Here is a 17,312-nt window from a genome sequence, read left to right as displayed (position 1 = left end):
GTGACAGCCGTGGTGATTGGGCAAAGGGAGGCGTCACGTGCTCGAGAGACGTTACGCTGTCATGGTTACAATGAAAGACGCTTTGTGATTTCCACGAGGGAGGAGGTGCTATTGCGAGTAGCCATATGGACCCCTGAATCACGGCAGGACAATGTTGTAAATAGTGCAAAAGGAAATAAATCGAAAGAAAACGTGGACGTTTGGCATTAGTTTCGTAAACAAAAGGAGTTATTTCAAGGAGTGCGCATAAATTCTGGGGTTTATTGGAACTTTTTAACGCTTAAACAGGTAAGCCAATACGGTTTATTTTCCTGTACAGGTTTTAGTTAGTTAAAGCGTGAAAGTAATGAAATTGTGACGTTTTAATGCTTTTTTTGTAGTAAGAGAAAAACATATGACTGCCATTTTGCCTATGTTCAACTCTGTCCTATTGTGGTAAGTTTGGATATTTTAAAAATAACAGTGGTTTGCTGAACCAAAGTGTGTGTGTTTGTCATTAAAGTGCTGGTGAGTAAAAAGCCAGCTGGCGCTCTGTTTTGTGGAAGGGGGTGGGCAAGGGTTAGGGAGGTAGGGGTGAAACAGGGTGAGTAATAAAAGCTGTGTTTGGGCACGAAAGATCCACCTGTTATATCTCTTTACATCTCTGACAGATAATTGGTAAAGCAAGATTGATTTAAATTTTGTTAGCTTTTATTTAGCAAGCAAATGGAAGCATGAAATTAAATTAAGCTAGATGTGGGTGCGCGTGAGTAAGTTATTTTATATGTTTTAAAAACAAATTTTTGAACACAGGGTCCAAACAAAAGGTTTTTCTAGAAAATTTGTGCATATTTATTTTGGTCTGAGATCTATATAAATTTAACTCATGCCTTTTTTAAAAATGGGAAAGACAAGATGGCATGCCATTCAACTAAGGTGGAGGTGTTATTAAATTATCTTTATGCTTTAATACAGTCTGAACTAACGAAGTTCCCACATAGTGTTGAAATATATGGAACTTGCTTTAATATTTTCTTTGTCGTTGGGCACGAAAACAAAGTGTCCTACTTTCGATACATTTACAATACATAGCAATGAAAGCAGTCTGAAATGGTCACCTCAGTGGTTACTGCCATCATGATTTGCTGCAGAACTTCCTCAGTGTGGTCTAACTACTGTTCTTTTAACTTTAAAGTTGTAAAGTATATTTCCAGATGTGTCTCTAGCAACATTTAGGGACTTTGTTGTCAGTTTGTGTCCCTTTCTATATATTTATTTGAGACAATAATTTCTTCTCTGAACGGTTTGGAATATTTTTTTTCGTCTTAGCCATATTTCTAGTATGCAGTGAAATATCAGTTCAGGTATTTTAAGGTGTTCTGTCTCACACATGTGATTGGTTGCACCGGATTTACAAGTACGTACAGTACAGACCAAAAGTTTGGACACACTTTCTCATTGAATTCAATGAGAAGGTGTGTCCAAACTTTTGGTCTGTACTGTACTTTTACAAGTAATTTTAATCAGAGGGTTGAATAATGTTGAGATTACTGGAGTCATTGTAAGTCATATTTAGTGATGGATAAAATTATTGTAATACTTGTTTTATGTGACTATATAAATAAATTTCAATGAGAGTTGAATAAATATAGGTGCAGCTTTAGCGATTTTCTGCTAGTATTCATCTTTTTTCTCTCTTTATTTTCAGCAAATTGATTAAAATGTTTGGACTTGGTAATAGTAAGTGCTTGAATTACGAAATCTAAAGTGTTTTTTTTTCTCTTCATCTGATTGCAGGATGACAACAATACAGTAGTGGTTGCAATCTCAAGGTTTTCTGTTTGAGACTTAAAATGAGGATCCAAGGGCAGCCTGAGGGTGCGAGGAGGCGTCTGGATATGAATGCAACTGGTGAACTCCGGGACGTGGAGGTCATCCGCGGTCGGGCTGGATATGGTTTTACTATTACAGGACAGAAACCGTGTCTGCTGAGTGGCATCATGGAGGGTAGTCCTGCTTTTGTGGTGGGACTCAGACAAGGAGATCGAATCATGGCCATCAATGGAGCCGACGTTTCTGCTGCTGCTCATGAAACTGTGGTGCAGCTGATCGGTGGCTGCAAAGGACCCCTGCATATGGTGGTGCTCTCAGAACGACGAATAATGGGGAACCCCATCCTCAATGATGCCAAGTTTGGGTTTGAGCAAAAAAATAGTGTATTCCAGAAGCCAGGTGTCCTCCGTGCTGTATCACATGACTCAAGCAGACCGTCCTTTAATCCTAACAATGGTCTCGCCGCTAAACAGAGGCCAGTTTCAGAGCCTGACATGTCACTGTGGTCACAACAATTCAATGTTTTGTCTGGAAAGAAAAAGGAAGCACCCACGGTTAAAGACACAGATTATGTTTTGACCGACACCGAAGAAGTCAATCCAGACTGGAGTGTTTTAAACATGACTTTGGTGGTGGGCTACCTTAGCTCCACAGAGCTGATTCTGAACACTAGTGCCTCTGAGGACGACTGTTTAAAGGCCATTCGGGAGAGAATCCGACAGCTGGGCACAGAGCAAGATACCCACACCCTTGTGATGATGAAGGTCATGTTTGATTGCATTCGACTGTGCGACGACGCAGGAGCCGTTCTGGCAGCGTTCCCTGCTGAGAACCTTGTTTTAGGAGCTGTTTGTGCTGAGGACCCGCGTTTCTTCTGCCTGGTCACCACGGCACACATTATCAATGGCCGGGTACCAGATGATGGTCCTCTTCGGGCGTCCTGCCACGTGTTTTTCATTGACCCAGAGCTGGGAAACCACAAGGATCACATAGGGATTGCTTCCCGGTTTGGCTTTAACTGTACGCCAGATCCAGACTCTATGGGCTGCCTTGAGTTCCCTCAGACTCCTCCAGACGTGCTACACTTTGTAACAGTCCTATATAGCGATCTGGGGGAGGCGGTGGAAAGGCTTCGAGCTAAACTGGACATGGAGGCTCAGCAGACCGACAGCACCAGTAAACTAGGCAGTGCTAGCAGCAACGGGGACAGCGGGATTGAAAATTCTTCCCCCCCTGAGGAGAGAGCGGACAGGGATTTCCCTTCTGATATCCCAAATCTTTCTGGGACCCACCTCCCAAGCTGTCCATGGGATTATCCCTCAACTGAGGTCGTCACCCCTATAAACCCCATCAAGAATGGCCATAAACTTGAGCCCGAGAACAGTGCCAGCCTACATTCCCTTTCAGAGTCACTACCTGGCCCGGATTCTCTCACAAGCTTCTACGGAGGTCCCCCACCCAGGCTGGAGTTTCATTTCAAGCCCCCACCTCCTCCGTTACCCTTGAGTAAAAAAACAAACTTTCTGGCTTATCCCTTAAGAAGCAGCCAAAGGTGGTTTTCAAAGCCAAAATGGCCTAAAGCCCTAAGCAGCGACTCTGTAAATCAGGAGACATCCACCAACATAAATTCCACCACAAATAACCCTCCATCTGCACTGAATCAGGTGCACTCAGACAGGTACCACTCCATGATGCCTCCTAGAGAGGAATGGACCAAGAGGTTTCTCGAACAAAGACAGAAACAGCGGGCATACGGCAACTACAGAAATGTAAGATATTGCCCTAATTTCTCTTCATACTTTTCAATACAGATTAAATATTTAGCTTTAGTTACAAATAAGTGGATGTGTTTATATAAACTGCTGGTTTAAAGTGGCTGATTCTTAATTTTAGCTTGATAGATCTTCTAAAACACAGATACTTGTGTAAATGTTGACTGTTGTCAACCATGACGTGTAGGGAAAAAAAGTCAAGATTTTTTTTCCTCCTTGTTGGTTTTGCCTTTGACCACAAGATGTCCCCATGTATCCATGTAGCTCCGGAAACAAGCTTCCCCTTTGGGAAACAGCAATGCACTTAGACAGATCCACTGGAGTGGTTTCTCACTCTCTCTCTCTCTCTCCAGCCGCACAAAGGGCTCCAATTAGGCCCCATGATGACAAATGAGTGTTCATTAAAAAAAAAACAACTACTCAAAAGTATGTGTGTTGGATAGGTTTGGATTCAAACTGCATCCTTTTTTAGATCGCCTCACTGTATTTATTATGGTAATTTTCAAACTCAGAGCTAGATTGTGTGCCCCTGCTGCGTTCTTAGATCTGAAAGAAGACAACTTTAGACAGGAAGCTGGGCAAATTACAGGGTAGAGCCCGTTTCATACATGGGTAATTATCTGCAATTCTTAAACTCTAGTTTAAACATCAGTCACAAACTCGGCTTTCATAATAATTGGCTGGGGTGTGAAAAAAAGTTAGAACTCATTATCTTTTAAGGTAGTTCTGCCTCAGATGGGCTGATTGACTTTGATGGGATTTAAAATGTGTGATCTGTGCGTGCGGATGACACTTAAAAGTAATTTCTTACTTCTAGTCTACTTGAACTTTTAGATGAGTAACTCCGATATATCGCAATTGCATACTAAAACTGCAGACAAGCAACTTATTGAATTGTATTTTTTTGCAGATAGTTAAACACTGTTTCAAACTTGAATATGTGTGTGCTCAATCTAAAACCAGTAAACTTGCTTCCAAATGAAGAAGGTATGGTGATAATTTAAATAGTGCAGTAATTTGTGTTTTCTTTTCAACCTTCTCCTCTGATAGGGATCCAGGCTTTGGGGCATAGGTGTTGCCCGTGCTTCCAAGCGTCGTTCTTCCAAACGTCTCAGCATGGCAAGATCTCTGGATGATCTTGAGGTAGGGGTTGTTATTTTTAGGGCTATGTGATGGTATGATTCTGTGTATATTGGGTCCCACCCCTGATCCAATCCCAAGTATCTTCTCCGCTCTAACAATCTAATTGTTTCTCATTTTTTACAGTAAGATTTACTTAAGAATGCACTGATATTAAAATTTGGGTCACTATAGATATCTGACATTAATATTGCTTGTATGACATACCGTCTTGAAACACATAGACAAATGACAACAAGATAGAAACAAACATCAGTTGTTAATATTGGCCCAGTTTTTCTTGTATGTTTAAAAAATGACTAACATTGTACAATATTGATTTTATTGCTAATATATTATTCATCGCTCACATTTACAGTGAAAGAGAGACTATATTGGCTGCAGATTCTTGTCAATTCCTGCTTTGCGTAGTGCGGTCACAGTTTCAGATGTATGTACAGAGGTTGAAACATTAGCATTTATTGTTTATAACTTTCAAAGTAGAGCACTCAGTTTATAAAGGAGAACAACTTCTGAAATATGACATTGTGATAGACACTGATAAACGCTAGTGTCCTCCTGAAAACGTTGTTAGCAGCAGCAAGATCAGAGTTTATTAAAGACTCTAGTTATGTCTATTAAGTTAGCTTTAGAAAAATAAGCCTGTCTTGTCGGAAATGCTGCTGGGACAGAGTATTAGACATGTTAGCATCCAGTACATTGTTTATGAGTGAGTTAAGTGAGGCACAATCCCAAAACCAAGCAAGCAATATAATGCTGATGAAATGTCATTTGTTGGAATTGCAAGTGCCTGATATTGATTTTAAAGTATTAGATGGAGATTGGACGTCTGCAAATGCATATGTTGAAATGACTTCACTAAGCGATGAGTTATTTTAGTACCGTACTTAAATTTAGAGATTTGCTCAAATCACGTCTTCACCTGTGCTTGACTGCAAACATTTTTTGTTTTTTAGTCGTTTAATGTGGACTTTCAACTGAAAAGTCCCCCTTTTTGCTGCACCTTCAGTTCTCTCTAACCTTTCATTTCCGTTGCCTTGAACTCTGTTTGGTGCTCCACTTGTAGAGAGAGGTGGCTCACAAAGTGGTCTTTGTGTGAGTCAGAGGTATGGACCTGTTTGTTTGGTCTTGCTAATGAGCCCTGCCGCACACTCTGAATTTTGTGCTTACGTTGTCTCATATTAATGACACTTAACAACTCGTTCTATCCCCCTCCCTCTGCGAGCCTGCATTACTGATTCATATTCGCCTCCAGTTTACCTAATATGACCATTTTAAATGTACATGAAGAAAACAGAAAAACAAACCAAATGATTGCATGCTGTATTGTATAAATATGCATGAGTCATACACTCTGAGAGGGAGACCATAAACCTGCTTGTTAGATTTGCCTCAGCACACACTGAACAGAGCTGTAGTTTTAAAGCTTCATCTTTAGACCAGGTTTGACCCAGATGTGAAAATAACATTTCGTCTTTTGTTAGTAATTCACTATCCTGATCAGTTTCATTTGCTGTCATCTTCCATGCATCAAGTATGTTGTGATGAGTTATACAACTTAAAGACACTTTAAAGAGTTTTGAAAGTTGGCTGATGAGTGGTTATCACCCTGCTCAGTATTTTTGTCTTCTTGATTGTGTTTACTTATATTTATTTCCTTTAGCTTCCAAGGAGTTGCAATTTGCTGCACATCAATCAATAGTGAAATTGCTTCTGAGTATTTTCAAGCAACTGATGTAGTGCTTTTCCTGGAATCATTATCTGGCTGTAAGATTATGCCCTGGTGAATATAAATTGAGAGACTGTAAGTGGTTGTATAACATAATCTCAACTTGTGTTGCTCTATCTTCTCATCCCTACACCTTTAATTTGCTTTGTTACACAGTTTTATACCAGTGGTACATTCTCTTACATGTACCACTGGAACATGTGTGAACATGTTTCGGCCATGACAACTTGTGCCATGGGTAGAACTAAAGAACCCTAAAAGTTTGAGATAGTAAGTGGATAGAGATTGTACATTTTTTGTTTAACTTAAATGTGATATGGGAAGTAAAATAAGTTTGGAGGTCTTTGTGCTTTCAGCTGTTTGTTCCTTCCTGGAAGATGGAAATTATTGGACTTAATAAGGGAATGGAAAGTGTTAAATGAAGTTCATATGCAGCCTGGAAAAGTTGGAAAACATGTATAGGATTTGATTTGAAATTCTATGTTTCAAATCAAACATAGTTTTAAAATATCTACATATTTGAAGTGTTTATGTGTTTTTCTGGTCTGGATAAGCATGGAAACACAAAGTATGGAAGTAATATTTGCATTCCAAGATTTCATTCCAATTGTCATCAATCCACCCATCTTCCTTACAATCAGAAATATTCAAGGTTTCCTGTGGAAATGTTCTTCATAAATCTTGGAAAATTGAGTCTTGAACGTATGAAATTATGATCTGAAGAATGTGCCAGAAACCTCTCCATATCCAAGGTTTCTATGGGTGTTTGGATTTCAATTTTAGCTAAAAGTTTTTATCATTACACAAACTCCATAATATTCTCCTTGCAAATTATCTTGTATCACCAACTGTTTGAAAAACACTTTACAGTTAGCATGGATGTGCTATCATTTCCTGTGATTTATTGACCTCATAATCGCAGTTTTCTCTCTTTTTTTCTTTTTTTTAAGAAAACATCCACAAAAAAATCAATCAATAAGCACATGTTCAGTTTCTGGCATTTTAGTCGTCCATCTTCAGCCAAAGCTCACTCCTGCAAAATGGGAGAAAAATATAGTCAATTTCCTTAAGATACACCAGTTGGAGAACTTTTGCTTTACTTTTTTTTTTTTAAACTCCTGACTTAAGATTTAGCGCAGGACCCTGTGGAGACCTTGTATCTCAGCCTTAAACTGAAGCCATCAGGAAGTTGTGAATGACAAGGTCAGCATAAATACATGATAACCTCTGAATTAGTGCATGCATCTGGACTCACAAGAACATTCTGAGACTATTTTATTCCTCGTTACCCTCCAGGGCAGACCTTTCTGGCCCTGGTTAGCCTTGATGCATGTAGACAAGAACAGAACAAACTGGTTTTGGTAGTCTTTTTTTGTTTACTGGTTGGTGTGGCAGTGGTTTGTTTAAAAAGAGTGAACTAATTCCCTTTGTTTTATTAATATGGCTGCTGCAAGCAAGCCACAGTGTACTGCACATATGATCTGTTTGTATTTGTTGTGCATTTCTCTCTCAGTAGAGGGAGAAGTTACTGATATTCCATGTCTGTTTTTGTCTGACTTGTTTTTCCCCCTATAGCTTCCAGCACAGTGTTAGTCAGATCCTCTTTATGTTTGGGCATGTCAAAGAATGTTCTGCTTTGTACATTCTTGTCTTATTACCTTTCAGAGCTCGTCAGGCAGATGTCTCTTCATCCTCCTATAGAGCTCCAATTTTAGGAGCGTATTTTCTCTTCACAACCCCAAAGCAGATGCTTGCACTCAGCAGACGACTGTGTGTTCAGCTCAGCGGAGATGACACCATTAGTCGGCTGCTCTATTTGTGTTCACGCTGACTCTGCTCTGTCTTCAGAGGTGTTTTATAGCTGCATATGAAAACATCTGTTAATGTGAGCTGCTAGAGGAAGCACACCATTTTCACCCTGCTGTGAGATCCCGGGCAATTTTTTGCTCTTTGAGTGTCTCCTCTCCTTTTAAGTGTGGAGGCATTAGTAGCACTTGTTTGCATGCCTGGAGGTAACATATCTATCTTGTGGGCGTAGCAGAGAAGGCATGAGGACGCAGAGACAGTGAGGGAGGTAAATACAGAGGGGAGAGGGGACACATTCACAGCAGAGAGAGAGAGAGAAAGACAGAGAGGGAGAGAGAGGAACCGGCATCAGAGGGAGCTTTTGAACTCCCAGTAGCTGTCAGGATTTTCAGGCTCCTCTTCACTCCCTCGCCTCCTCCTCCTCCTCCTCCTCCCCCATTCAGCTTCGTCTCTCTGCACTGCGAAGCGCACAGGCTTCCGCACACACGCTCAGCCGACATCCAGCGGATGGACTCTTCTATATGCACCAGCCGCAGGGACCAGCGCTGAAAACAAGCCAGACGCACGCACACAGGGCTATACATGGAGCAAACTTTAACTCTCAACTCTGTAAGTCGTCATATCTTTAGCTCTTTCTCATTCAGGCTGTCTGTCGATGCCATTTTCATCTTCCACACTTTTCCTTCTTGGGGCTCTGTGTGGCTCCTGTTGTAGCAGTATACAGTGGTTAGCTTGTGTGGTCTGTCAGAGGAATGTTTTGACCAGTGCCAGCTGAACTCCCATGTGTTGTATGATGCACACTGTGCTGCTGTATGAAGCAGGATGTGCTGCTGCTTTATACACCAGGATCCAAGCTGACTTTCATTTAGATCTTGAGACTTAAAGACGCTTATAAGTTTTTATGACCCAGGCTTATGCTTATTAAATGCAGGGCCTTTTGAATGAACTGCGCTCTGCTGCACTTGCCCTGAGAAATGACCCTGTTCGCAGTCAGCTGGCAGCACCAAGACAAGTTCCATTGAGTGTGAAGGACACAGAGATGCAGAGGTTGTTGCTGTCAGATGGGATTAAATTTGCTGTGACATTTAGTGGCTTTGTTTTGAGCTGTGATCACGCTGCAGCCACAGTTACGTTTTAACTTGAAGTGGTTGCCTGTGGTTCTACCTTACCCATATTTGCTTTGTGTAGGCATGTCCCTGCTTTAATTTGCCAGTTTAGCAGCACTGCACTCTTAAAGATCTAAGCTATGAAACTGATGTGGACGTGTAAAAATTGACTTACTTTTATGGGGTGGATTTTAGTTGATTTTTAGATTTGAGTTGAAATGGAGCAAGTTTAACAACTAAAAGACAATTGAATAAACCAGGCAAATTCCAAAAAAAACTAAATTACAATATTGTTAAAAAGTTAATTTGTTTTAATAACTTTATTCTTTAAATGACACATATGAACCTACACTGATCACATATTCTAATTTATTACATATGACTATATATATTTTGTCCATAGCATCTTGTCTTACTGATTAGCACAATAATGGATTATCTTTAGAGATTAGCTGTGTTTCCTTTGGAGAATATTATATCCATAAATGTGATCTCACTCCCTCACAGCCTGAATGAACTTCATAACTGATCATGCATAGAAAATACACTTCCCTTTTCAACAGCGTCTTACGTTTCTGTACTTCCTTACTTAATTTATGGCATTTACTGAAAGCGTAATAACGTTTTCGTGTGTATATGAACTTTACATACAACTATTTTTCCTTCCAAAAACAGCAAGGTTGTGCGTATTTTTAACAACGCCCGCCTGAGCTTGCTAGCAGTTGTAACCTTATTAGCTCAGTATTGGCTGAAGCATTATGCAAACCTTTTTAGATCTGTTCTAACAAGATTACATGTGAACATGTAAGACAAAATGAAAACCTTTTTCCCTGACAACCAATCCCAACAGTGATTTCCTGATCAATAACTTTTTAAAGCTTCCTTACAGTCAAGGACCTGAGTTTGTTTGCAATATTGACTTTAGCATTGGTGCTGTGGCTAAACTGGATATATACCATATACAAACTTAATTTTTTGTGACGCAGAAACATTTCTAATCACAAGCCTTTTCACTGATTTTAGATTACATTGGCCCCACTGCGCTGGGCACCCTAAAAATGTGAGAACAAGGGTTGAATGAGCGATTATATTTACACACAGACAAACATGGTAAATTTTCGTAAAAGATTATGCCGGCCAATTAGTGGCACTGAAACACTGCCGCAAAACAGTGCAACAAACATAGAATGCTGCCATGTTTGTAATTTGTCAGAGTGAGGCGCATGCGGGGGACAGAGAGAGATGAAGCTACGACGTCATCGTTGGAGAAACACTTTGTTCAATTAACTTTGTTCAGTTATTTAATTGAGTAATATTTAATATCCTCCAGAAATAATTTTTTTCAGTGTACTGTAGCAATTAGGTCACATAATGATTGATCACTCCTTGGGTTTTAAAGAGCTTTAAGGACTTGAAGGAATAATATACACTGCAATAACAAAAATGTAATTTGTTTTGTTTTGTTTGTTGATGTGTGATTTTACACTTCATTATATTAAGACTTCCCTTCATCTTGTTTTGATTTGGGTAATTGTTGTATTCTTTGGGATTAGCGGTAGATTCAGGCCAACAAGACACTTTTATCTCTCTGACATCACACGGCCAGCTCTGGGAGGGGGGCAGTTTTGCTCATGAAGTGTCCCCAAGGCTAGCATTATGGGATGACATTTTCAAAATGTCTCCATTGTTGTCCTCTTTTCCACTTTCCTCTTCCCTTGAAAATATTTTGTTGCATAAACCTGCTCAGTTGTTATCCAAACTGGAAGGAAAAAAAGAAACAATAACACATCATGAGTTGGTTAGATGGTATTTAACTGTCCAGGTGCTCAACGTATGAATATTCTACATTCAGTAATCAGCTGAACAGATGTGGATGTGGTTTTGCTGAGCTTGCAGTTTGACCAAACCATAGCTACGGAAAATACTCACTATCTCTAGATGGAGAAAAGCTGCTTCTCCATTCTTGGCTCATTTCTCACCATTGCCATGACATCATCTTTCGACACTCAGGATTTTCTTCCCAGTTAACAACACTGCCCTTCATACTCACTCATCCTGCTGATTCCTCCTTGTGACCCATAACTGTAGCTTCTCTAAGTGATTCATCTTCACCGTCTGTTTACCTTCCTCACTAGTACTTCTACAATACTTCTACTGCCAAGGGTGTGGAGGTTGCTCAACAAGGAATGTGTTTAGAAGGCTTTTTATTGGATTCCTGTTTACAGTGTAGACATGTCTGACATACTATACACTGCTGACGTTTTTTTTTCCCCTTTTAATGCCAAAACATGTTTGCTTCAAATGCTTCTGCTTTGTGCAGAGTTGAGGGGATGGCTGATTGGCTTCAGGACAAGATGCTGCAGAATCAGCTCCAAGGTCATGTCTACTTCATAGTGTGGGAGTCATAAACTTGGATAGTTCAGACGGCACCTTGGCCCAGAAGCACTGACACACACTTTCCTCTGTAACATCTTCCTCTTGTAGGTTAAATAAAAAGGTCTTGGTAATGTGTTCCCTTGTCATTCCCTGTCATCCTTTTCTCACAACACATACCATGTGTAACCACATCCTTCTCAGATGTAATAAAAATGAGCTGAAATGCAGCTATGTAATTCTACACTACTTTTAACCCTAACATAGCCCGTTACCCTCAAACCTTTGTGACCCAAGATGCCACTCTTTCATTTGTCAGTATCATCTTCATTTATAATACACTTTAAAACAGAAATGCAGCTCAAAAGTCCTGCACAGGAACCACAATAAAAGTAACCTCAAGAGCAACAAGAAGGAGGTACGTTAAACCAGATGATTAAAATAATCAAAAATGTTGAACAATAAAAATAGAATTTATTTCAATCGGACTCAAATGTTGGGCTCTGTTTAAATTGAGAGCCAGAAGTGAAACTTTAAAAGCATAGATCTTTGAGCTATGAGCAGCTCCTCTTTAGAGCAGCCACAGATAAGGCATGACCACCTCAGCTTGAGCTCAGTGTTGAAGATCTAAAATAACTTAAAATATGCCTTGAATATGATGGGCGAAGACTGCTGTCCAAAAGCAAGCTTGCTCAATGCAGGGCGACAAAATAAACTTAAAGTCACAGTACAGCATCGAGTGAAAGAGAAGAAAAGTGACCCCACTGTGTCACCTTTTATTTATAGCCCAGGAAAACAGAAAGTCACAGATTGCTAAATAAGAGTTCCTGGGTATTTTGACACCTTTTAAATAGTACCGTGCAACTTAAAAAATGCACCTTTTACACTTTATGTTACAGAATAATTAGTAGTGTCAATACGAGTGACCGTGGTGGTTTTGTTAAAAGCAATTAATTCATTATTTGGTTTTTTTCCAATTGAATGAATATACCTAAACAGTACTGCATTTGCGAATGCATTAAAAGATAATAGTTTTTAAGTATTTTTTACTCACTTTTTCCAGGTATGCCAACAAGAGAGTTGCAGCACTAAAAATCTGTTGTTCTTTCATCTTTTTTTTTCCCCTGAAATTTGGCCACTCTACCTCAATCACTGAAAAGCAAAGTTAAACAGAAACATTTTATTGGAACATGACCAATTCCTCCATTATTGGTCATGGAGGAAACTCAGATTTCCTCCATGACCAAAATAATTTGGCAGCAAGCTCACTCAGACTTGCACCGCAAGTAAACAGTAACAACAGTTCTTGGTAACACTACAGCAACATTCAGTAAACATTTCAGAATGTCGATACTGTTTCATATTATGCGCTCACCAAAGCACAACAAACGTACCCATGCACCCGTGATTATCAAAACATTCTACACCAAGTTTTATTTAGTTCAGTGGAAAACAGTGAGGATGGGGTGGGGGCTAAAAAAGAGCTAATTATAAGTGTCGGGTTCAGGTTGGAAAGTCCATTTCTGCAGGGGTTTAAGAAAGGGGACAACAAGGGTGTGGTGGCATCTCATGTGGTTTATCCACTTCAGACCCTCCAGGCTCTTGCCAGCACAGTCCTTTCTCTGCCATAATAAATTGTGGTGGGAGGGGTCGTGATGAGTGCATTTTCTTTCCCTCTGAAGTTACTCTATTTGTGTAGTGAAGGTCCACTTTGCCTTTTGTTTCTTACTTGTTTTGGGTGTCACACTACCTTCAATATGCTTCTCATAGAGCTGGATTCGTATTTGAGTTTTTAAGATTTTGAGTCTGTCTCTACAGGCTATGCAAGTACAGGCAGAGGTATTCGGGGGTTTTTAGGATCAAACCCTACATTGAGGTGAGTCTGAGAAGTTCTGATATGGGCTAAAGCTTTATGTTACAAACCCTGCAGCAAACTGAGGAGCGAAAAGAACAGACTTCACCTCTTCTTTTATTGAATAGCAACCACAGCTCTCATTGTCAGCCTTTTTTTTTATTATTTCATCTATTTTTTATTCTAACTTTCCCTATTGAAGGACAATAAAGAATTATTCTATTCTATTATTTTCAGCAACAAGTGCCTAATGCTCTTCGCAAATTATGATAATTCCAGTTTAATCCGGACAAAGAGGAAGAGCTTTAACCATCTGCTGTGCCGAACCTGGGCGAGTTGGGAAACAGGCAGTAGATTAGTGACGATCGGAAGGATTTAGAGCTGAAACATAGTGTGACGTCGGCCTGTGTTTGCATGCAAATTGTCCACGCACCTCTGTGAGCAACCCATTTGCTCGCAGAAGGGATTACAGTGAAAAGCCATGTCTCTTTATGCAAGTCTGGAGTGTTTACATGGGTCATGGCCAAGCGCCAGACATGTGGACACTCAGCTTCTTTAAGGTACTTTAAAGAGGATCTGTTCAGGAAGGCAATTAGTTTAGATGAGTTTTTCAGGTAATCTGATACAATGAGTGATGTATACCACAGTACCACTTTTTCCGCATATCTTTTCATTGCCTCCTCTCACTCACTCTCAATCCCAAAATCACAATTTCAAAGTCTGAGTGCAAAGATAAATTAATTAAGTCTTTTTTTTTTGTTTTTACAAAAAACACCAACAAAACATTTACTAGTTAATGTATTGATATAATGAGGCAAACATTGATAGCAATATTACAATATTACTAAATTATTGATTTATTATTCTTCAGGGTGCCCTGGACAAATGAGACCACAATCCAGCTTTTTAGTTTAATTGCTAAACATTTTGTGTGGTGGAAAATAAACACTGCCTGTTACCTTGAACACACCATCTCCATGATGGTTGGGGATGCTTTTCTTCAACAAGGGCAGGAAATCTGGTCATTGTTAATGTGAAGATTGATAAAGCTAAACTCTGTTCAATACTCAAAGAAATACTGGAGGCCTAGTCAAAGTTCAGACCTCAGCCTAATTCATATTTTGAAGCAAGATTTGATATTGATGCTCACTGAAACTCACCAATAAATCTGACTGAGTCATTGTGTGTTGATTCAGCACATGAAATCCAAAGAAACACGTTTGTGATTGTAATCTAAGAAAATGCTAAAAAAAGAAGTAAGAATACATTTTTCAGGTTCGTTAGGGTTGTAAGCCTAATCAGATGCATATGTGCTTGTTATGTTTGATTTGCCCAGATAAAAAAACAAAAAAAAAACAATAAATCTGACTGTCTATTTTCTAAAATCAAATTAACACTATCAGGTGTTCACGATAGATTATTAATTATGTTAGTCTAAGATTAAATATTGTCATCGAGAGCTTCCAAAGTTCCCAACCCTCTACATTTCCTTTGCTTCCTCACAATCCTCGCATGATCTGGAAAGAAATGTGTCTTCCACTTTATCAGTTACCGCACCCTCACTCTCCCTCGCTCCAAAGGAAGTTGGCTCTTTCTTGTTGTTTTTTTCTGGGGGTAGATTATCTGCTTCCACAGATAGCAAACCTTGATTATTTTTAACCTTTTTGCAGTCAGGACTGCTCAGCGGAGCACTTACCATGCAATTAAGCCTTATGACAACCACTAACTATTGATGTCAGGAACACTGTCTGGAATTGTTTCACAAATCGATTGAATCAAGTAGAGCCTCTGCGCTCGCTTTTTGTATGTTGTGTCACAAGCACCAAGGAGTAAAGCTAAAAAGTTGCTTTGCTACCGGCGATCTGTCACGACAACGTTTGCTACTGTTGGATGTATCACCTTGCAGCAGTCGGCTTTCTGTGTGATGGAGGTCGGAGGGCAAAATCAGACCTGCAGGGCGGAAATGGGCCGCTCTGTGTCTGGAGATTCATGTTACTACAGTTATTGATGACTCAGCTCACTGCTGGGTTCAGCTTCCAATTACTACATGACAGACGTTATTGTCACATGAAAGCATTTCCATTCCCTTTCTGTGTCACAATACTGAGCTCTCGCCTCAAGTACACAGTGGGATCATTAGACTCAGAGCTTTCCGGAGCACCAGGAGCTGTTCTAGTGCAATTCACAATTATAAAGTCTTCCAGCTGCAGCTAGGGCACATCAAAGGCATACTAATTGACTTTGTAAATTTGTGGCCTCTTTTAGAGGGGAAACCCTGAAAGTAATAGAAAATTTCAGCTCAACTTCTTTTGCTTCAACACGTCAAGGTTGTTCAAAGGCTACGTTTTGACCAAAAATAGGAAGTCTTCTCTTTTGTCAGAACAAGACTGCAGCAGTTTTTCAGTGTGGATTCAAGTGCAGAGACCTACATGTGAAATTTTGTTGGCAAAAGAGCTTAAAGAACTTCAGCTGCTGGGCGATGTGTTGCTATCTAGCAAGATGTTGTGTCCTCTATCAAATAGGGAAAAAAAATGGATTTGTACATTTTTGCTCGACTTGTTTTTACAGCAAAGCGGAAGGTCTCTGAGACGATCTCTGTGTGGGTGGTTCTTCTTTGAAACTGCTGTGCCATTTAAAGGGATGCAGGATGGCACAGTGACTCCTCAGCAATTGCATTTAATAAATTTTGATTTGAAATCCCGTTGGCTGCAGCCGATCGTGACTATGAGGAAGGATGCTCGCTGTTCTATTCATAGTGCAGCTACACACACGCACATTAAACTGTCTGCGGCCCTTATCTTTCATTGAAACATTGTGGAGGTGTGAACACTTATAATCGTAGGAAACATTGATGATTGAGTCAAGCACATTTCTTTTTTTGTGTGTAGACGTGTAGGAATCTTAAGGGCTGAGCATTGATGGTTTAAAAAATACTCTGCTGGTTCTTGCCGGGGAATTCAGATACCAAAATACACAGCAGTCTTCACATGTATTGATCATCTGATAAAGATGTGTGGAAGCCTTTTGAAAAAAACAACCACCTTGAGAAATTTAGAAAAAAAAACTGCAGCTTAATTTTAGTACATTTAATCATGGTAAAAGAAGTCCTGATTTAAGAAATAAGTTTTTTTGCAGTCACCAGTGCAGGCAATTTAGTATGACTGGAACTAAAAATTTGCTTTCTATCTGTTTTTCAAACTTGAAACTTGAAACTTTGAGCTTTTCAGACTAAATAAAATACTTAAAATACATCCTATAATGAATCAAACAGTGTCAATAAATACTAGTTCCTTTCATTTTAGGACATAACACTACAAGCTTAAAGCTGCAGAATGTAACTTTTATATTAAAGAAAATGTGGACACAGCTTTGGCGTAGGGGAACTAACAACGCATGTATGGAGGCTCCCAGTCCTTGATGTGGCTGTCAAGGATTTGAGTCCCAGCCCGTTGACTTTTACTTCACCCTGTCTATACCTTTTTCCTGTCAATCTACTGTGAAATTAAGGCCACCAAATGGATTCTTTAAAAAAGTGTTTTTTTTACATATTTGTTAAAATTATTGTTATGTTTTGACGGTATAATATGAAACGGATCACTTTTTAACCAGGGTGTCTAAGCAGAAGCTAAACTTTGGGGTCTGAATTAATTTAATAGGCATAAAGGACAAAGTTGTGATTGATAGAGGATACTATGAAAGTTATCCCATAAAACATTTTTTTT

General features: G+C 39.6%; 1 protein-coding gene across 3 annotated transcripts in view; it reads left to right on the top strand.

Moving 5' to 3' along the window:
* LOC116732522 (regulator of G-protein signaling 12-like) overlaps positions 1-17,312 on the top strand; it is a 55,457-nt gene that overhangs the window by 371 nt on the left and 37,774 nt on the right. Inside the window, exons 1-3 of one of the 3 annotated variants that reach the window (XM_032582749.1) lie at positions 138-288; positions 1,777-3,581; positions 4,635-4,727. In XM_032582749.1, coding sequence (XP_032438640.1) covers positions 1,833-3,581; positions 4,635-4,727 — 1,842 coding nt within the window. In that variant the 5' untranslated portion in view covers positions 138-288; positions 1,777-1,832. Of the gene's footprint in view, positions 1-137; positions 289-1,776; positions 3,582-4,634; positions 4,728-8,572; positions 8,869-17,312 lie in introns of those variants that run through there. The other 2 variants (XM_032582750.1, XM_032582752.1) reach the window with 2 other exon arrangements.

This window comes from Xiphophorus hellerii, chromosome 14, assembly GCF_003331165.1.
Source record: "Xiphophorus hellerii strain 12219 chromosome 14, Xiphophorus_hellerii-4.1, whole genome shotgun sequence".
Taxonomy (NCBI): domain Eukaryota; kingdom Metazoa; phylum Chordata; class Actinopteri; order Cyprinodontiformes; family Poeciliidae; genus Xiphophorus; species Xiphophorus hellerii.
Note: the sequence above shows the minus strand (reverse complement) of the source record. Positions and strands in the feature narration are given on the sequence as shown.